Source organism: Nothoprocta perdicaria, unplaced genomic scaffold (assembly GCF_003342845.1).
Source record: "Nothoprocta perdicaria isolate Ctin4 unplaced genomic scaffold, notPer1 scaffold_162, whole genome shotgun sequence".
NCBI lineage: Eukaryota > Metazoa > Chordata > Aves > Tinamiformes > Tinamidae > Nothoprocta > Nothoprocta perdicaria.
This window is the reverse complement of record NW_020454783.1, coordinates 1,424,872-1,446,928: the sequence shown is the minus strand read 5'-3', so window position 1 is coordinate 1,446,928 and position 22,057 is coordinate 1,424,872. Positions and strand designations below refer to the sequence as shown.

General features: G+C 39.9%; 1 protein-coding gene across 1 annotated transcript in view; it reads left to right on the top strand.

Moving 5' to 3' along the window:
* Positions 1-21,406, top strand: part of CSPP1 (centrosome and spindle pole associated protein 1) — a 48,765-nt gene extending 27,359 nt beyond the window's left edge. Inside the window, exons 12-30 of the mRNA XM_026035603.1 lie at positions 883-1,055; positions 1,201-1,319; positions 2,132-2,210; positions 2,462-2,582; positions 3,090-3,237; positions 5,694-5,846; positions 8,106-8,218; positions 8,988-9,137; positions 10,057-10,212; positions 10,999-11,103; positions 11,649-11,715; positions 13,726-13,846; positions 14,499-14,644; positions 15,417-15,557; positions 16,875-16,921; positions 18,120-18,183; positions 19,442-19,539; positions 19,660-19,813; positions 21,039-21,406. Coding sequence (XP_025891388.1) covers positions 883-1,055; positions 1,201-1,319; positions 2,132-2,210; positions 2,462-2,582; positions 3,090-3,237; positions 5,694-5,846; positions 8,106-8,218; positions 8,988-9,137; positions 10,057-10,212; positions 10,999-11,103; positions 11,649-11,715; positions 13,726-13,846; positions 14,499-14,644; positions 15,417-15,557; positions 16,875-16,921; positions 18,120-18,183; positions 19,442-19,539; positions 19,660-19,813; positions 21,039-21,406 — 2,523 coding nt within the window. The remainder of the gene's footprint in view (positions 1-882; positions 1,056-1,200; positions 1,320-2,131; positions 2,211-2,461; positions 2,583-3,089; positions 3,238-5,693; positions 5,847-8,105; positions 8,219-8,987; positions 9,138-10,056; positions 10,213-10,998; positions 11,104-11,648; positions 11,716-13,725; positions 13,847-14,498; positions 14,645-15,416; positions 15,558-16,874; positions 16,922-18,119; positions 18,184-19,441; positions 19,540-19,659; positions 19,814-21,038) is intronic.
* The last annotated feature ends 651 nt before the right edge of the window (positions 21,407-22,057 follow it).

Here is a 22,057-nt window from a genome sequence, read left to right as displayed (position 1 = left end):
TTCCTTGTATATACTGTCTTGCAGCTAAGTGATGAGGAGGTAAACATTTAACATTTTGCTGAAATCCTTTTATAACATAGGGTACAGAGTTTGCTGTTATAGATCCTAATACTTTGGTGCTAGTATTACTGTCTCTCARTGCATGTTAGTAGAAGCTCTATTGTGTTAAGATCAGTAGATTCAGAAAGAAAATCCATTTTTACTTTTAAAATTTATGTGTTTTTGTTGTATTAGCTCAATTGAATTAATATTTATGCATAGCAGTTGGTGTAAGGGCTTTCTGGATGGGGTAATTCAGTTTTGGAACTCTGACTTGCATGCCTTTGCATTACTTGCATGTTGCTTTTGACTCCTCCTGAGGCTGCCAGTTACCAATAAACATTTGATACTTTCATTAAAAACTGTAATTGCCATTGGTGGAAAAAAAAATCTGATAAAATCAAAAGAACCTACAAGTGTAGTAACACTATCTTAGAAAAATATCGATTGGAAAAAAGTCTCAGTGTGTTTGATTATTTCTACTAATTATAAGTTATTTTAATAGTAAGGAGGGAAGTATTTCAAACATTTCTCTCATGTAACATGAGAATAGTGTCACTGTTGGAAACTGGCAGCTTTAGATATTACAGACCAATGATGAAAACATGTATTCTGTATAAAAATAGAATAATATACTTGCTAAAACCTGCCCTACAGGTTGGGTTTTAACAGTCTGAAATGCAGTATACYACATTTGTAAACGTGAGGGGAAGGGGAAAATACAACTGCTGTAAATTTAAACAGCCTTTGGGAAGTAGTGAGGTGTTTAACACAAACTAAATGGCAGTTCAAGGTATTTCATGGGAAAGCAAGGTAATAACTGCATGTTTGTTTTCCCTTCAGCCCAACAGACTGAAGCAGTTTGGCGTGACGGCCAGAGCTTCCGAAGAGAAAGCACCCCCCGAAAGGCCAAGAGTCGCTTTCCAGACTCCTGTGCCTCTCCCTTCTGTCTCGCCGATGAATGAAGACTTCCAGAGAGGCCTATCCAGCACCTTTGGTGAAATGGCAGCTCCCAGGTGCTTCACCGTCATGTTCAGATCTTAAACTGAGCTAAATCTAGATTTTTTTTTTCTTAGTGTTTTTTTTCATTTTTGCTTGTGTTGATGTTTCTCTTCAGATGTACAGTAAAACCAAAACCATGTTCTTTTTTTTCCCTTTAAGGCTTGCAGTTGTGCCACCACCTCCCCCACCAGCCTTGACAGACAATTACAGGACACCTTATGATGATGCCTATTATTTTTATGGAGCTAGGAATCCTTTGGATCCCAATCTTGCGTTTTGTAAGTTGATGATTTTAGATGGGTTGATGAATTAAATTATGAATAATATAGAGGTTGTAACAGATAGTTATGCCCTGTTTTCAGTTGTGTACTGAATGAAAGAAGGAAAAGCAAAATCTTCCCAGAAGATTTTATTCACAGTTTCAGCAATAAAAGCATTTTCTGAAATTACTTAAATTATTTGTTTAGGCTATGTTACAATTTCAAATATAATTTAAATTCTTTTTAAAAAAATGCGTGAAGTAATCCAATATTTTTATTTTAAAAACTCCGTTTTATCTACCTTGTGCTTACTACATGAGGATTTAACAAGTCAAACTACTATGATTTGTGTGGCTTAGATATGGCGTGTATTTTTTCGCCTTTTTTTAAAGAGAAAAAGAGAAAAATCGATGTTTCAATATAAAAGAAGTTCTTGTGGTACCTTAATTGAAAAGTTGAAATAAATTAGCATGCATGAGTCTTCTTTCAAAAGCCTCCTTTGTTATGAGCATGAGGATAAACAGTACATTTAATTAGTTTAACTTATATTAGTTCATTTTAGAGTATCTTAATGAAGATGTAAATTTTTACAAGATTTGATTAAATTTATTATTTTTAAGTGTTTAGTTACATTTAACAGAAAGAGATGGAATTAAACTGTGGGTGATGGATTTCTTGCTTTAGGGGGCACAGCTAAATTTCATCTTGTAGACATCTAGAGTCCTTTTCCTGATCCAGCAGTCAGAGCTTGAGCARTGGACTGTGTTCTTTAATGGCAATTGTCTATTTGTGAGTGTCCCAAATTTAAAATAGCTGTTTCYTCTATGTAGATGGCACAACCATGTTGGGAATGCAACCCACACCTAATCTGGATGTTCCTTCAAGCCAAGCCCCAGCAGAGCAATCCCTGTACGTATTATCTGTACTCATTTTCCATGCTTTTCCTGTTGGGAATATTTTTCTAGCAAGGGATCAGCTTCTGAAGTGTGTTAAAGGAAGCACCCTAAACTCCSAGCCTGAACTATAATATGAAAGAATTTGGGATTACAAACAGACTGTGGGAAAGCAACAACAGTTCTTGTGTATTTTGGACAATGTCTTTTTTCATCCTTTGGACCCTATGTTTTTTTTTTTTTAATGTGTATATTCTTTTATTTCAGAAGTAACACCGGGCAAAGGAGTACAGCAGATAGACAAAGAAGCATAGGAGTATTTTCTGAAGAAAAAACAAAGCCTTCCAAAGAGGCAACGTTATCTTACCAACAAGAATTGCAGCTGCAGGTACTGAATAATACAGCCATTCCCGTTTTCTTTTTCCCTTTGACTATATGGTGATTGTGACTATAGTCCTCTTTTGAAAGATATATTTTTATATATGAATGCTGCCTGGATTTATTAGGAGTCTTAATTAAATAAGTTAAAGCTGATTTTTGAAGACAGAGGCACATCATGCAGAGAATTCTACATTATTTGCAAACATTGTCTTTTAGTACTGTAGCTGTAGAATTAAAAAGCATTTTATTAGGGCATTTATTGATAAGTCTTTATCCCTAGGTACCCCTAATGCAGAGTTTAGCAGATAAAACCATAACAGTGAGAGAAGCAAGTACTGGGATACTGTGAAATATTGTTTGTTTGATTTTCACGTGGTACGAATTTCTGTATCAAAAAATCCTAGAATTTGGGACCTTAGTTCTACTGCAAGTGTCAGATGTGAATATTTCTGGAATTTAGAAGCTTCATAGTGTGTGTTAATATGTTTGTGCCTTACTTTTTGTTCCCTTTTAGATAAGGGAGAGGGAGGAACGACGCAGGCAAGAGAAAGAGGAAAAGGAGCGATTTGAAGCCAAGTTAGAAGCTGAAATGAGGAATTACAACCCCTGGGGAAAAAGTGGTGGCGGTGCTCCTCTCAGAGATGCAAAAGGAAATCTGATAAGTATGTTTTTCAAAATTACAGGTTGTCTACACTTAAAAGTGGTRTTTTCTCACTCTTGTAAAGTACCATTTAGACATTATTCCCTGTGTTTTAACATAGCACTTTATTGGCACACAGAAGTACTTGTTTCAAGTAGGAAATGTAGGAATGTGTCAGTGTGCAGTGACTTCAGTTTTACTGGAATCGTTTGCATGGTGCAGTCTGAACCATATGAGGAGCTTAAGATACGTCAATTATCAMTGAAGATGAGAAACAATAGTAAAGGCAGAAGAGAGAAAGGAAGCTCTTAGAGTGGTCTGCAATGCAAACTTCTTCTGAATACAAACTGACTTCTGTTGTGAGGACTTAATTTAAACATTTTACTGGATTTTTTTTTTTTTTAAAGTCATGCCTCAGTTTATGACATGGAAAATGGGGATGTGTTTGGACAGATACATAAATAAGTGGAATACTTAAATTTTACTACATAAGTGGTATGTGGTCACAATTAGACATTWGTAATTATTTTTAAGGCTTTTTGTTTTTCCAACTGCTGTTTTTATGCAAGAGAGGATAATGAAATAGCTGTAACCCAAGCAAGTCATTATGGTACCTTCTAATAAATCAGGGGTAACGTCAGTTCCTGGTTCYGGGCCTTGAACTTGGTCCCTACATTAGACAAATATCTACAGATTGGGAGAGGCATGGTTTTTATTGCATTAGAATTCCCTGCAGAAAATAAAATATTTTTGTATAATATATATATAWAAAATATTTTGTTTTTGTAAAATAAAACAGTACTCAATAGGCACAACTAGATTAGTTACTTCAGAATAAAATTAACATAAAATTCACTCTGGTGCCAAAGGTTTTCCTTTTTGAACTATGTATGCTCTCTATCCCACAGTCTACACAGCTGTTTTGGAAACGCCCTTAGTGATAGTTGCTTCATTTTCATGCTGATATTTGACCTCTGATGAGAGGGTTTGTGTTGCAGCAGTTACCTCTTGCTGGCCTGTTCCAGCTCTTTCCATTCTTACCTATAGCACTTACTCATTCGAGGAGCTCTCCTGGCTCTATAACAGATGGATTCATCCAAGAGAGAAAGTGATGCTGGCTTTGTGTGTGAATTTTAAAGCAAGGCAGCACCTCTCATCGAATGTCTCTAATTCTGCAGTTGTGTATTTGCCCTCCTTCATGATTCTGTGTTACCCAAGAGGATGACTTTTCTTAGGACAAGCAAAACAAAATGGACTTGGTGCTGAAATCATTAAGTACTTTGAGAGGAAAACTTCTTTTTTTTTTTTTTTTTTTTAATTTTTTCTTTTCAATTGTGTGAGCAGATAATAAGTTTAGAACTTGGAAACTTGCCTTTAGACTCCTGGGGATAGAGGTGCTCACCCTACCTAACTTTAAGCACTTTATTTAAGTGTCTGGCTTACTTATGCTTCCTTTTCCGAGCCATTTGTGGATGGATGGGTCAGAGGAAGACGTGGGTAACTTGCATTGGCTTTTGGCTTATATAATGCCTCTGAAAAGCCTATGTCCATAAATGAAGAACTAAGAGAAAGACACTTTCTAGCCTGCTTTCCTCCATTACACATTTAAAGTTGCTTTTCCTGCTGTAGTTGAACAGCTTGCTAGGTAAGCTGTGGATCAAACGTCATCAAGCTCATAAGGTGCTGTTTCTGCCATGTCTATATTATTATGCTATGCRACTTGTCTTTTTATCCTATTGAGAAACTTCTGTATAGATACTTTAGGGATTCTGGTATGCGCAATGGCTTCTTTGCAGGGAAGAATATATAAGAGGTTTTAAAAAAAWTTTAAGGGCCTTTTTGGGTATAGTGTTGCAAAGATTTCAAAATTAGTTGACATGGATAACTTTGATCTGGATTTTTATGTTAATATGTGCAACATAAATTTGGGTGAAAAATTTAAATTACCTTGCTTTGCTTATATCCACACCTGAGTTATTACTGGAGACAAGAAAAACAACAAACCCCACATATTAATGGCTTATTCTGGTCCTCACCATTAATACAAATGAAATGGAATAGAAGCACAGTGCTCAAGATGCAATGCTAAACTCAGATGTTTTACAAAAAGCAAATAGAAGAAATTGTGGYTTCTAACCATATATACCTATGCAGACTTGTCCATCTTTAAGCTTTTTATGCTTCATTTTCAGTACACTTTGTAGGGGTTGTTTTTGCTCTGAAGAACACTACCTGATGAAAGAAAACAGCAACATAAAAAGTAAATGTATAAGCAGTTGTGTTTTAATCAGTGGATCTTGATAGCTAACACTTTGTCTATAGCTTGTATGCTACTGGTATTGCCTAAATCTTTTGTTCCTGTAGCTGGTGGGTGTTCCTGGAAATCTGCTGAAATATCCCTGTTCTTTGAGAATCTGTGGTGAATGTGCCTTTTGTGGGAATAAAATATTGTAAACAGTTATTTCCCCTTTCCTTTAGCTGACTTGAATGTGATGCACAAGCAGAATGAAGATGCGTATCATAATCCAGAGGCGAGACTATATGAAGATAAAAGGGCTATTGTATCTGTTGACCTAAGTTTGGCCTCCCCAAGACCTGAGAATGCAGAAGCATCTACGAATAAAATAGCAGGTTTTTAAGAATACTATATTATAGCTCTAACTATCTGTAGGTTTTAGTAATCAAAATTCTCTTGTCTTCTTTCCTGTAGTCCTCTAGTAGTGTTAGTGCCCTTTGCTTGTGTGAGTTAGCATTGTGATTCTTTCTCGCTGTCGTCTTTGTGCACTCAGGATGTATTTTCTTTCTGTCATTTCAGTACTGATGATTGTTTTAGTACCAGTGAGGATCAGGGCATGAGTTTTCCAGATTCAGCGGAATCAAGTAATCAACTAAACATTCAGATTTAACTAATCAAATCTTGCAGATGTGATTTACTTTGAATGAGACAGTGAAATAGGAGAGAAGATGGAATGAAAGGAGGAAAGTCTGCAGATGGATGGTGTTAGAAATTAAGATGAAATTGCTACAGTATTGAGATTAACAAGTTTAAAAAAAATACAGATAAATTCGGTACATGTGCAGTCATGTGCCCTGCCTCTTAAGTTTTCAGATAGATTTTTTTTTTTAAAAAAAGGGAAAAAACAGTTATCTTATATGTGAAAGATCCAAGTGAGAGCACTGTGGTACTCCACAAGTGTCCTCTGTCATGGCTGGGCAGGACTTACAGTGCTGTCCTAAAGTCAGTTTAGATGTTGTCTGTCTTTCTCATGGCAGACTATATTAAGCATTAGGTGACATTTGGAGYATGGACCTGGGCATGGCAAGACTGCAACTCACTGTCCTGGCTGTAGAATCATTTTTCTTTTCTTCTCTTGCCATCACCCTAACTGTTTTTCCCTAGTATACTCTAAATATAACCATTTAGCAAGAAGTTAAAACACGCAAAACTGAGGAAGCAATAATGCAGAATCACATAGTGCCCTGGCTGGAGCACTCAGTTTGGGATCAGGAGGTAGGGTAAGTTCAGACCAGAGATGTGAACTTCAGTCTTGAACTTCCTGTTTGAGTACTCAGACACTGAAAGTGGCCTGGTGCAGGCTATTTTTGGYTTTTGTTTTTTCCCCTTCCCCCTAAGGAGCAGTTTGCAGGAGAGTAGCTGATACACATAATGTTCACACTTGGACGTAGTTCTGAGTAACTTGTCTCTSTTGTGTATGTGTTTTGAATGGCATAGAAACTTCATTTTGACTTGGTTATAGCCTGTATGAAATATATCCTGAAAGAGGTACGTGTAAAATTTGGAAGCATTTATAACTGTGATTCCATATAAAGAATATTAACCTYAATATGTACCATGTTATTTAAGCTTAGACAGCATGGACTCTTGAGCAGTGAGCATGTTGCATTCCCATGGAAATTAATGGGGGTGTTATTTCTGCCCACATCTTTGTTSTTAAGCCACCATACGTGGAAAAGCGAAGGGGGAGCCTGAGAGCAGCCAGGACTTATGTTCATTTAAAATCTTTAGCAAAAGTGTGGGAGTAGAGCTGTGACTCCCCCTCTCAAGGGTACTGCCTCAAAGATGTGTGAACTGCACGTGAGTAAAGAACCAGCTCTGTTCGGCTTCCTCTGCTCCTCCTGTACTCACTACCCTTTTCCTACACTTTCTCTAGCAAACTGTTCTGCAAAAGCTCTTCTGAAGGGTATCTGAGTTGCTCCTCCTTTCTCTAGAGCTTTGGGGACTGCGTGGTTGTGAAGAATTCCTGCCTGAGAGCTGAGAATAACTTCCTAACGATGTTGCTTCCAATTATTCCAATAGATAAGGTAGCTGAGCTGAAAGAAACCTGACACTTCAAGCCTTGTAGTATAGAGTGCCTCTTATGCTAGCAAAATGGTATCTTGTTAGGTCTCTCAAATTTTATTTACTGTTTTTGGTAGCATCCGTTGCTGTTTCACCTAAATGTTCATTCCATAAGTGTGCAAAAAAAAATCTGTTTTTAAAGATAGTACACACCATTCTGTTCCTTAGATTTATTCTAACAGCAAGAAATACAATTATGTAGTGTAAAAAATTAACCAGTCAACTCTTTTCTTAGGCCAACTGTAGATCGGTATTTATGATAAATGACTTGCTTCATGATATCYTGCCATTCTGTTCAAACAAAACCCACACACGAGCTCAAACATTCTGTCTGGTTGTATTCCAGGCAGACAACCTAAAAGCTTTAATCATAGCTGTTGTTTTCAACTAAAATCTTGAGGAAGGGTATCGTAAGCTACCTTGTGAAAGCAGTGTCTCAGTGTTGTAGTTTAATGTTTCTCCTCTTTAACTTGCTGTCTCGAGTTTTTAGATTTTTACCTGGAAAACTTTGTTTCTCCCCCTCCCCTTAGGTTTTGCGTTGGCACAGACCTCACCTTTTGCCCGAGGTAACGTGTTCGGGGAGCCGCCTTCTCCACAGCATCTGAAGCGACAGGAGTCGTACAAGAACTTTCTTCGTCTGCAGGTGAATGCTGGTCCTCGTTGGCAGGCAAATTAGAGAAACATAATAGAGAGGGAAAGACTTGAAATCAGAGTAAATAATCAGAAACTCTTGCCAGGGATTTTATGCGCTCGTAGCTAATTCTCTACACAGGATGTATAYCAGGAGCTCTTTGCTATTGAGTCTGTCAGATTTTGGCTTAGATCAGGAATACCTATAAAAGCAATTAGTAGTTGGCTTCATTAACCTGGATTCTTTATTTTTCTTCCTAAAAATAATTCTGTTAAATGAAGTTCTGAGCTCTTGGACTGTGCGTGCAGTATAAGTTTACATACATGAACATGTAAAGAAACAAAGACATCTGCTCTCTACAAGTCAACATGATAAAAAAGGCATATTTGTTAAAGCAGTGAGCTTAATATTTGCTAGTGTAAATGTTATATCTTGATGTAAAACTTGATTGTTTTGCTAGTTTCTATCAGTGTATGATACATTGACTAGAAACTTCTGTCACAAGAATTAAATATCAAAGAAATGTAGATAATTTAAGGAGAGCAGAAAAGGTGCACAGTAGTTTAATGTGGACCTCTCAAAAAGAAAAGATGATCATATATATACACACAGTGCTGCCTAAAAGGAAAGAAGGCGCAGAACTTTTTCAGCTGCTCTATACTACCTTTCATTTCACAAGTAGAGCTTACAAGAATCCACRGAATAACACAATGGTGAATGTTGTTTATCAGATTATTGCTGGCTGTTGACAGTTGGTTACTTTTTTTGCTCCATCTTCTAGATTGAGGAAAAGAGACTCAGGGAAGAAGCAGAGCGAGAAAAGCTTAGAATGGAAGAAGAGAAAGAAGAAAAACGACTAGCTGAACAGAGGATGAGGATCCAAAAGGAGTATGAAGATGAACAGGAAAAGAAAAGAAAGAAAGAGGAGGAGGTATGGTATTTTGGTGTCTTGACTTTTTAAAAATCTTCAGGTAGTTGTAAAATTTCATCCTCTAGAAGAATAAGGTAAGCAGAGAAATATACTGTGGATTTCTCCTTATTACAAAAATGTAGTACAAAAATGTACTAGAAGAGCTAGCAAATTGTCACCACTGATTACCATATTCTCCTCAATCTGTCTGGTATACTTTCAAGTTGAAATACTGTTAGTTGAAATACTCCGCTCTTTTTCTTWTAAGAATTATAATCAACACTGATGCTCTTCAGTTTAAAGGCAACAGCTTAAAGCTTTGCCAAATTAACAAAAAGTGTGTGTGTGTTTCTGTTTTCTTAAATCTAGTCCTTTGTGAATTGCTTGTATTGTGAATGTAATAGCGAAAGATTTCAGAGAACATTCTCTTGATATTACTTAATTTGGAAAAAAAAAAAAGTGAAGCAAATGTAGTGGTTATCTTTCAAGGTTCTGAGACAGGGCACGTAGTAGCTTTTATTCTCACCTGCTCTTTTATGTGAACAAATTAGTTGCCTCAGTCTTATCTCTATCTGCATAACAGAGCTGGGCTAGTGTAGTGTGGGTGTCTTGACTAACACCATTGCTTTTCACAGACACAGCAGTAAAAGTGTGATCAGAGGCTGCTTTTCTCTGTGGGATTATGCTTGGATAGTGCAGGTTTGCAGTATGTTTTATTTGAATCTGAGCTGTTGGAAATGGTTTTCAGTTGGCAGGGGCAAAATGCCAGATGTTTGATGTCTGCATGGCGTATTTTTTAATTTGAATGCTTGAAATCAGTCTAATGTTTTTCATTTCATACTGATCACTTTCGTTTGTACTTTCAACTTCTCAAACAAAAACAAAGGTACATTTTAGAAGTGCTGGGCTTTTTCATCCATTAATTATGTTTTCATTRCAGCAAAGATTGAAAAATGAAGAAATAATTCGATTAGCTGAAGAGAGGCGAAAAGAGGCGGAAAAAAGAAAAAAGGAAGAAGAAGAAAAGCAAGATGAACTACTTAAACAATATTATGAGAGAGAAAAAATTGCTAAGATGGAAGAGGAGAAAAAGATGGTATGCTTCAATGACTTTCTAAGATATAAATATTTTTCCTCACTTTTAAAGATAAAATCTGCAACTTCTTTAAAATTTAATTTTGTGATTTGCCTTCAGTATTGTTCTCTTGGGCATTCTAGCTCCAGAATACCTAGCACACACCCACAGACTGTTAATTGGGAGGAGAAAATTACTATAGTGGAAAAGTCTGTTTGCATTAATTTTTTTTTAAAGGCAGACATAGGGGGTAAGCTTGAGTAAACTGCATTCTATAGTTGATTGATTTTATCTGTTATTTGTTCTAATGCACCATGGCCATGATGAGGTCTAATAAATAACAAATAAATTTAATTTAGAGGTTTGCTTATCTTTCAAAGTGATATTCTTTTTAATTATTTTCCTTTGACCTGGAATGTATAAAAAGTCCATTCCAGAATGCTGATGGACACAGTCTAAGTAAATACAAGTGGCTCTCTTATGTTTCTGGACAACATTTCTCTGCGAAACAAATACAACAGATAAAGATGAAGTAAAAGAGGGCACGTAGCTCAAACATAAATTTAAACTGTATTACAGGAAAAAAGAATCAAAATTAGATGTGTTAGGAAAAAAAAGTCATGAAATAAGGAAGATAAAAATATATTTTAAAATGATATATATTTTGAAATGTATTTATGTATATATATATAGTAGAACTGTTTTTCTGTCTACTGAAAAATATTAACAAAATATTTTCCTTTCCAAAATAATAATTTAGTTAGAATCTATGGGACTACAGTTTCAATCTTCTTTTCGTGTTTGCAGATCTCAAGGCAGCCTTCTCCTGTCATTCCTGCTCTTCAGAACAAATCAATAAGGAAAGAAGACAGAATTTCCTCTGCTGAAAGCCATATATCTTATTATGCACAAGTATGATTTTTTTTCTTTTATAGCCAACATTTACTGGTTCAGTTAAGATGTTAAAATATGTGAAATACTGTCAAACTTCACCGTTTTGCCAGTTATCACTGGAATATCGTGAATAACTGAAGATAGATTTTTATATATGGTCAGAAACTAAAGTGATTTCTTTTATCCACAATATCAAACAAAACTTTTTTTTAATTTATTTTTATTCAAAAAATTCCGGCATGCATGTTTTTCCATARTGATGAACACCTTGTCTTTGAGGTGCTCTCTGTCCAGCTTACCACAAGCTTAAGGATTCCAAGATTAGGACAAGAGGGCTTACCTCAAACCTGGCAATTCATTGCCTTCACTCAGRAAAGAACTCGATTCAACCATGAAAAGTAATGATGCTTAGCTGTAGATGTATTGGTTTATATTTCTGTTTCTCAAGGTACAAAAAGTTCAGTCTTGAGGTGTTTCATCTTTAGCCTCACAAGGCGACTTTGAGCTAGGAGCTGTCCAGAGAGCACTTGAGATAAAATTTCTTCTCTGATTACTATCACTAGGATCCTCCACCCCCGAGGGCTCCTTCTCCACCAGTCCCTGCAAGGAGGAACCAGCTGCGGGCGTTTGGTAGGTAGGCTCTTTGTACAGCCTCCTTTTTATCATAATGAACTCGTTTACAAATCTCGCTCCTCACTCTTGTTTTCAAAGGAAAGTCTTGAATTTTTACGTAGGTGATCTCTCCCTACTAGTTAATATTATCAATGGATAATATCAATCAATATTATCAGTGGATAGTAAGTATGTATGAATATAATCACAAATATGAATATACTTGTGAATATAATCACAAGTATGTATGAATATAATCACAAATACAAGTATTTATGTGAGTTTGAGGGTTTTTTTAAAATTCTTTGCAAGTGGAATAATTTCCAAGAAAAGTGCTACAATTTTTCAGTCAGGACAGATTTTAACTGCTGTGATCAGAGCACTGCAAAATGTGCCATATGGTAGAGGTTTTTTTTTGCATTGGCAGAGTAATAAATCAGGCTAACACTGTGCAGTGCATTTCATTCCAAACTTTTACATCTGCTTTCCTTTGTTAATCTGCCTAATTCCGTGTGTGTTCCTCCTGCTTTTAGCAGTGGTTTTAGAACCCAGACTTGCCAGAAGGGTCTCCTTTACTCCTGGAATGTCAGTTAATAATGGCAGTACGTGGATGGAAAGCAGTTTTTCCTTTTTATGCTATTTTACCAACATAAGAGATGCCATACATTGCCTAGAGCATAACTGTATGTAATGTCCTACAAACATTAGTAGCTCTAATTTTATTTTTACCTGAGCCCATTGTGGGGAGATTTTCTTCTTAACTAATGAATGCAAAAGAAAGTGGTTCTTATAATAGCTCCTGCTGTTCCTTGTTCCAGAGCAGTCTTCATGAGAGGAGAGAGACATGAGTCACTGCTTGTATTTAGGCTAATAAAACTTGATTGTTAGGTTGTGGGCTCAGAACTAACTTAAAAGATAATTTGATATTTCAGCAATTATTAAGCACATTCTTAAGCAAACCAGAACACTGTGAATTGGGAGAATGCTGACCTCAAAAAGCAGCTTGCCTAGGCCCAAGGTACACCTAAAAAGCCAATGTGAGCCCGTGCTAAAAGTGCACGTAGAAAATTGTGGTCTTTTTTGAGGCCTGAGCCGCTGAGCGCTGMGGAATGAGACCGCACCGAGCAAACTCATGCTGCTCTTTGAAACTTTCCATTGAGAATGAGGARATGGATGTGGCTTGTGTGCTTGCTGATACCACTTAATTTCCTGTCTTTGGGCCTTGGGACTCCATGAGGGCTTGTGTAGGCATTGCTAATCTCGGGAAATCAGTATAAGGCTCTTTAGTAGCAGAATTAGTATAAGACTGTTTACAGAATCACAGAATATTCAAGGTTGGAAGGGACCTCTAGAGATCATCTAGTCCAACCCCCCTGCTCCAGCAGGGACACCCAGAGTACGGGGCACAGGGTGGCATCCAGGCGGGTTTGGAAGATCTCCAGAGAAGGAGACTCCACAGCCTCCCTGGGCAGCCTGTGCCAGGGCTCTGTCACCCTCACAGGAAAGAAGTTCCTCCTCACATGGAGATGTGTTTCACCTTATGCCCGTTTCCGCTTGTCCTRTTGCTGGCCACCACTGAGAAGAACTTGTCCCCTTCTTCCCTGCATTCCCCCCTCATGAACTTATACACGTTAATCAGATCTGCTCTCAGCCTTCTCTTCTCCAAGCTAAACAGGCCCAGTTCACTCAGTCTCTCCTCATATGAGAGATGTTCCATTCCCTTCATCATCTTAGTTGCTCTTCTCTGGACCCTCTCGATTTACTTGTTGATCTTACAAAATGTTACTATGACTTTTTTACAGCAGAACATTTCTGTTTAGGTTTGTGGGCTTTCTGCCTYGTGGTGTCTCAGAATACTAGTTCTACCCTAATTTCCAGCATACTGAAGTGCTGGGATTCTTGTCTTTATATAATCATTGTCCTAATTAACAAATTACTTTGTCTTTTTCCCACCTTAAACATGTGAAATAGGAGAAACAAATAGTGTCCCTGGCACTTATATTTTTAAGTCTCGGTGTTAAATTTCAGAGGAAAGAATGAATGTGATAAATGAATTATCGGAGATGAGGAAACAGCTTCGGAGTGAGGAGAGGCGGCTCCAGGAGCAGCTGTTAAACGTGGCCAGCGACGATGACATTCCTGTCACACGGTGAGGCTCCCACCTTYCCTTCCAACTGTCAGATGTTGCACAGGGCCTCAGAGGTAGCATTAGCTACACAGCACACACAAGTGAAATCAGAATTGAAAAACAGAACTTGTTTAGATTTTTTTTTTTCCTGATATGTGAATTTCTTCAATAATGTTATTTAGTGTAATGGCACTTATTTTAGTGCCAGTGTGGCTGTACTGGTACCTCCTTTGGTACATATTTGGTAATACCCTTTGTTGGACACCTGCTTAAGGCAGGATTTCATCTCATTTTCCCTCTTTCCTAGGCCATAATTCAGGTCTGGAAAGTGYTATATCTGGGGAATAATATAGTGCTACAAAAGTAATTTATTTTAGCTCTCTTTTTTTTTGTTTAAATCTTGTGTTTACTTGAAAAATTTTATTCTAACCATAGCAGTTAGTTGAAAACATTTCACTAAGAGTATTTTTTGTTTAAATAGGTCATCCCATTTACAACACAATATACATTATCTTTATTTTTAAAATCATGTTCCAGTTTGAAAAGCTTTATTTAAGAAGCGATAAATACAGAACATAAGTGAAAGACATGAACTTTGTTAATATTAAATAATATTTTCRTGTGACTCATGAATGTGGCAATTGCTAATTGCTTGCTCTAAACACTTTGGAAGCAGGAGGAGGGAGAAGAATCCCAGGGACATTTTCGAGATGGCCAGGCTTCGTCTGCAGGCTCCCGTGAGGCGGCCTTCGTCAAAGGATGCCCAAGATCCGGTCAATATACAGAATATCTGGGAATTTAATGAACTTAAATACAAAGGCAGGTACATCTTGCTGTTCAAGAATGGTAGAGAAGCGTCTGCTTCCTTCCTTCAGCTTCCCCACTGATGAGGATATTAAAGCAAAACAAAATCTGCCACCTCTCACCTGGTGCCTGTAAATAACAGTCTGGGGAGAAACCGATGTGTCTCTTGGTGTGGGCATTTCTGCAAATGCCCAGTTTTACTATTGCTGTGGAGACCCTGCACCATGAGATGKTGGCTGTTGCTGGTCCCTGACTTCCAGGTGAAGAGCAGCCCTGCAGAATGTCCTTAGTGGCATTCATTGGCACACAGCATGTGGTCTTCTAGATGGCATCYGCCAAAACACATAGAGTAAATTATTAGTACAGCCTTTGTTTCCCCAAATACCCATAAATTACTCCAGTGTGGATTCATGCCGTGCTTTGACAGCTGGTCACACACACCAGGTAGCCCTGGGCTCTGAGCTGGGGTCTCTTGCCACGTGTGAGCGGCCAACGTGCCCCCCGGGCTGCCCTTCCTTGTGTTTGCTCTCATGCAGGCTGCCACACTGGAAGCAGCGTTCACTTATTTTTCCCCACCAACAAAATACAATTSCATGAAGCTTTCTGCTTTTCTCCTTTGCTGGCCAGAAAGTATATAGCATTATCTTAAGATTGTTGTTAAGATGGCTCAGATCCATGGTCATCACCACCATTATATATAATATCTCWTAAGAGTTTTTAGCTAGTCCTTTAAAACATCTTTCAGAAACACTTAGGGCAAAATTTAAATTTCCTATCTTTGCACTAGATTCTGATTCACGGATAGGCTTGAGGCAAATGTATCCGGATCCTCCAAAAGATGATCAGACCCTGGAGATTCAGCAGCAGGCCCTGCTGAGAGAGCAGCAGAAGAAGCTGGACAGAATGAGAATGAGAAAAGACACAGAAGGTAAGGAAAGAAAGATAKAAGATACTTTCAGTGATTTGTTTTCTTTGATTTTTTTTTTTCCATTTGATAAGAGTTAAAGGAAGAATTGCAAGCTCTGGTTTTAGTTCTGTGAGGTTTACATCCTGTCTGCACTTCAGCACAGAAGAGGAGAACACCTGAATGCTGCAGTTCTATGTTTTGAATAGTGTTGGAGAGGGGGGAGAGGAGGAAAGAAAGGTACTTTTGTTATYGGTATGGTTGACTGTTTCTCTTTGATTCCGTGGATGTAAATTAACTATTACTTAACATAAAAAATTTGTGTGTATGTATGTATACATACATATATATGTTATATATGTATGTTTTCTTCAGTCTTAATTACAAGCTGTGAACTGTCCTTTAGTGTCCATGTGGAACATGGAGGGTTGTCCTCAGGCCTGGCCTTTTTGGAAGTGACTGGGGTGGTGAAAAACAATTCACTGCCTTCCCCTGAGGCCTCGTCCCTGTGTGTGAGGGTGTTGTTCAGTAGGCCAGGCTGAGCCTCCCTGTTGAGGGGGAGCGATGTGTGTAAGAGCATTGCTTAACTGTATAAGCACTATTTATATTAATTACTTATATATATATTACTGTATAAGTATTAATATGTTTATATTGTGTGTTACATGTCCCGCCTCCTCTCTGGTGCTGTGGGATTTGCCCTGGTTCTGGAAAGGGCAGATCAGTCTCRGGCATCTTGGCTTTTGACGTGCAATTCAGAGTGGGTTTGCTTCTCCGCTTGCCGCTAGCCAGTTTAAGGCAAGCGTGACAAACCTGTGAGGTGTAAGGTACTAGAGCAAGGGAATGGGAGAGGTTTCTTCCTGCTACAGCGTTTCGTGGCCTGCCTGCTGTTCAGGTGGAGTTGAAAGCCTTGCAGCTGTGGGGAGGTGCTGAGTGCCATTAATTCCACTCTTTTGCGGATTCTCGGATATATTTAATATAGAAAAAATCAYTAAGTGTATATATACATTTAATATGTGGAAACAAGGATAAGAAAACCAAAATATTCATGCTAGTGGAGCGAAGAGCATCTTTAATATAAACACCACCTACTTGGAGTTTACTGGGCCCAGCCTGAAAAACAGATTTCTGCCTAAATGCTATTTCATCTGAAGCTACTTAGCCTTGTGTGTTTTATCAGTAAACAAACATCACGTTGAAAATTATTAATTAAAATGAGTATATTTTTAAAGAAGCCTCATAATATTTTAAATATTGTTGTAATAATATTCTACAAAAAAAAATCTGAATGTGTTTTTATGTAAGCTGTTTTAATGTCCTTTGGCTGTCTCATTCTTGCAGATCAGGGTGATTCTGCTTCTAGCTATAACCCACAAAAGGCAAGASTGGTAAGTATAAAACAACTTGTTTTATTTTTATCTTGAGTGTTTTTTATTATTATTTGGAGTGTTGTTCTTTTTTTTTCCCCCTCTGCCTTTATTTGTTGAAATGTCAGAAATACTGTGACTTGTACAGCATTCCTRGGAAGTGATGCACTTAAATAACACTGCGAGTTCATTTGCTTCTCTTGTAGTTTGTCAGTGCAATGAATTAGGGCTTGTTCATCCTCRTATAGAGATGGTTTTATTCTCAGTTCTGCCTATATTCATAGATATTTATTTAATGTCCATGTGATGTTAGATTGCTAGTGGTGTCAGTAGAAAAGAAGCTGGTAGCRTATGCTCTGCATTCAGATGGCTCAGTACGTGCCCTTAAATAATTTGACTCGGTCTCTCCAGTGAGATGGTTTATTTTCTGACTTGGAGAAGCAAGTCAGGCTGAGCAGAGCCAAGCAGTTACCCCGTGGCTACACAAAAAAGTGGAATTTATATATATATAAAAAGGCATTAGGGTGTTCTATAGTTGTAAATTATTACCCGATTTTTTTTTCCACTGGAGCAGTGTTTTGCAGTAAATATTTTGTTTTCTTGATGGTTTCTATTGCTCCGATTTCATAATGATTTTCAACATGAAGTTTTCCATMCTGGAATTCCCTCTGTAACAAATGGCTGCTGCTGTTTGCAGCCACGTTTGCCACGAGCTGCAAGCCTAACTCCTAGTGTTGCTGTTACTGCGTAGACATTTCCTCTTGAATGCGTTTCTGTTAAAGGTGGGATGTGGTGGGATGGATACAGTTTGAGGAATCGTTCTTCCTTGGATCAGTCTCCTGTGCACCCAGCCCTCCCGGCTGCTCTGCTGCAGCTCCAGCGTCGTCACCAAGCGGTGTCACGTTCATGAGACAATGAATGTGCCCTTCCTGGTGTCACACAAGTCACCACAGCAGTTGTCACCGAGGGACTCGGTTTCAGCAAAAAGGGTTGTGGTGGATAAGGGGAAAGGGTGGGGAGGGGGAAGTTGAAAAGAACCTGAAATATGTAAAAATGTATAGTTTCTTTTCACAACAAAGTGAAGAGTAATGCAGAGCAACTCTGCAGTATCGATTTGCTTTGTAGACATGTGGATGTTGCATTTGTGTAATCTATAACTTGACCCCCAAAAGATACTGAGGTATCTGAGCTTGCATGTCTTCTGTTTTCACTTCTGTAGTTCAGGAATGAATCTGATGAATTCTTGAAAAATTCGCTGTTGGAATCTGATAGTGCTTTCATTGGTGAGTTTATCCTTTTCTTCAGCTGTGTTAATGCAGGTACAAGCATCTAATATAACCRTGTTACTCTAAGATGTCTGGTTATCACTGTCCTAAGAGTTGCAATGAGGGAGGAAGGGGTAGTAGTTGTCATTTTCAAAGTATTAGAAAATCTTGTCTCCCTAGTGAAAGGCAGATCTTTGAGGAGCTGTACTGGAAAGAAAAGTGTGTGTAGAGCACCCCTGAAACCAGTGATGCTGCTCCTGAGGGCTAGGACATCTCCTCTGGGCATGAAAACAGTAATACAGGAAAAACTTAAATTAGTTTCTCCAAAAATCTTTGATCAGTATAAATTTATTTTTCAAACTAAAATATTTCAATTTTCAACAGAAAAACAATTGTTTTAAAATATAATTTGAAGATCCCTGGAACTCRTGGCACTAATGTAGAAGTTCCATTACAACTTTCTGTACTTGCCAGAAAATGAAAAACCTGCCATTGCCTCAGTTGTAGTTTTATTTTTCATGTCACACTGCGTCCCTTAGCACAGCAAATAATCTCATAGCAGGGCTGTAGATCTGTTTAGTACTGAATTCTATATATAGTGTGTGTGTACTTGTACATATGCACACATATGCACACATATGCACAGCCATAAACCAGCCCTCAAGCAGCAGTTCCTGCTCCTGGAGATTTAAAAATGAAAATAGGGGGAAAACCTGTATCCAGTGAAACCGTCTGGATTCAAAGTAGCTTCATGAATTGGCAAAGAACAGGGCAAGAAGAGAAAACAGGATAACCACAGAGACATCCCCTAAGGGTCTGGAATCCAAAAGCAGCCTCAAAGTCTCTCCCTGTAACGTGATGAGGTGTGAGCAAGGTTCGTGGTGGTGGTGGTGGTGGTGGGAACAGCTTCCAGCAGCTCATCACGTAGAAAGGCCGCAATGACCGAGGGGTYGATTGCATTAACGTATAGGTCCTGTAATTCACTTACATATGTATCTCACTTGCATGCTCTGCCTGTGCCTCCAGCTTGCCCAGTGCGCTCTCCTGAGCGGAGTGCTTGCTGCTTCCGTTGAAGGGACRGGCATATGGAGAAGACAGGGTGAAGGGAGATAGCTGGCAGGCTTGCCAGCCTCGAGGGACTGTGTTCCCCCAAGGAAGAGGCCCCTTCCTGGGCTTGCATCCAGTGCAGGATGATGCTCCGGCTGCGTCGGGCGTCACTTGAGCACCACGAAGTACTTGGGTTTCCCTGAAAATGTCTTCACCTCTGTYCTCCCAGGTGCTAATGGGGAAACATTTCCTGCCTTAGAAATTGATTTATCGTCACTCCCGTCTGCAAGGGAGAGGAGGCGAATGARGAAAGCCTTGGAGAATATGGTGAGTACCGTGCCCAGCCTGGGCCAGACGTGGTACCGTCAGACACAGGGCAGACGTGGCCKGTGGGCCTCCTTGAAAAGCCCTGTATTTAAGGCAGGTTTTGTGCCTCCTTTCCTGCAGGAGGGCGTCCCCCCCGGCCCAGCGCCGCAGCCTGACGGCTTCTCTTTGCACTCGGGCTCCAGCCTCAACGTGGATCAGCTGAAAGGCAGGAACGAGGAGCGACTGCGCAGACTGACGGAGCTCCGGAGGAGAGCTGYGCTCCGAGGGGCGCCAGGTAAACACCAAGCGACCGCGCTGGTCAGGAGAGCAAGTCCCGACCTGCTGCTTGTAGCTGGACAGGGAACAGAGCCCTCAGCCTGCCCCACAGAACTGACGTGACCCTCTGAGTTGATGCAGGAAGTTTTGCAGTGATTTCAGTGTGGTATTTCAGAGTAGGTTTGCAGGAGGGTAGTAGGAAACGATGCTGTAATTCCTGTCTGATCAGATAATCCCTCCTCTGCCCGTAACGCTTTGAATCATGGATACGTCACTGACGGCCCCACGACGTGGATGTGCAGCCCCGGAGCTGCTGTGGTAGTGGTGGGAGTGAAGCTCTTGGCTGAGGGAGGCTGCCAGGTTGTCCAAACTGCCTCCACTCCAACCTGCGTGAGCATCTGCTAGCAGCTGTGTAAAAAGTACTTCATTTTCTAGATACTTTGGGTTTTCTGTGGCTTTGTAAATGCTGAATGATCATTTAAGAGCATGGCACTGATGCCCCTTTTGTCAGTCACTGGCTCAGATCCATTACATGGATCCTGTGCCTGTAAAATGCACCAGCCTCCAGGAGCTACCTCCATTCCTACTGCGTCATGTAGGGCCCCAAATGTAATAACTATTAGCAGACTTTAATTTCTCACATGGATTATGATCCACTTGATACTTTTTTTTTTTTTGCTCATGAATATAAAATCCTCCTTTTTTTAGTAGTGCAGTTGCTCTGCTGTCTGGGCAATTCCAAATTCAGTATCATGTTTATGAACTCGATGAGAGCGCAGATGCTGCAGTGCTTGGTTCTGTTGCTGTGCCCACACTTGCGAAGGATCCATCCTTTTCAAAGGTCCCACTGTGGTGGTTTTCATCATTTCCAAAACACCAAAAAAGAAACCCACCATCGCTGATTGGCTCGCTGCCTTTTTTGACCTCTCCTCATTTCTTCTGTCACCTGAACGAACATCGTCCCCACACACTTYGCTCGTTTTGCTCTTACCGAGCATCTTTGCTGTATGAAATCTTTTACTTCTCTGTCCTTCTTCTCTCTCATATCTCTGTAATTTCAGTTAATGTTATGTGAACTGCACTTWTGTGAACTACACGCACCGAAGGGCACTGTGGTAGCGTCTCTGGCAAACAGATAAATTTGGCCTTTGAGGACAGCGATATTTAAACTGACAGATGCGGCACTGTCCTGACATTTTGACATTCCCACAACTTTTTATTTTATCTAAAATTTATCCTTCAAGAAAAACCTGAGGGGCGCCACCCCCTCTTCCTTGAGCCCTCGAGGTTCCTCTGCCCTGACGCGGCCGCAGCGCCGCTTCCCAAGGGGGTTTCCCACGCGCCGGTCACCGCCAAGCCGCCCGGCCACCTCCCCGGCCCCAGCGTCCCGGGCCTTGGCCCAACGCTCCTCTCTTCCCTCGCAGGCACCGCCGAGGACGACGCCGCTTCCTTCGGAGAGGCCGAGGAGCGGCCGCTTCCCGTGCGGCCCCGCTCCCTGGACACGGAGGCCACGGAGCCCTGGCTGCGGCCCGGCACGCCCGGCAGCCTGGGCAGCCTCCCGGGCGAGGAGGCCGGCGGCGCCTGGCCGGGCCTCTCCACGGCTCACGGCTGAGCCGCGGCCGCTGGAAACCCGGTGCCTTCTCCGGCAGCCCCGGGGCTGCTGTCACTGCTGCACTTTGCCCGGGCTCCCGCAGGGAGCAGCTCCGGGATGGGGGGGATTTAAAGCAATAATAAAGCACGGGGCCCGCAGGGTGGCTGGCCTGTGGGGAGGGAGGCCCTTGCACAACGTGTTTCTGTGCTGCATCAGGAGGGAGGYGAAGGAGGTTGGCGATTTTTGCACTTTTTGTAACAATTAGACCTGCAGAGTGAGAGTGTTTGTGTGTATGAATTTGATATTAAATCAAAGCTTAGTTTTTAGCCCTTGAAACTCTAGAACTAGCTGGAAATACTTAGCCAGCAGCAGAGTTTAATYGCTGCATATGCTGGTGTATTTGGGTATGTTTAACCAAAAGCAAAAATTACTGAAAAGGGCACTTGCTTTTCACGCAATGGTAACTTTGGTATCCTGTGTGGAAGTTCAGAAAGGAGTTTTATGGAAAAAAAAATGCATTAGCACTGTATCTTAATGTTCCCTAATCTCTATGTGCTGGAAATGCAGATATYGTTCCATATATTTAATTTATGACACTGATTTAAAGTTATTAAATTATTTTGTTACTAAAACTTGAAAGACTTAAGTTTTCTTCCTTTCTCATTTCCTTTG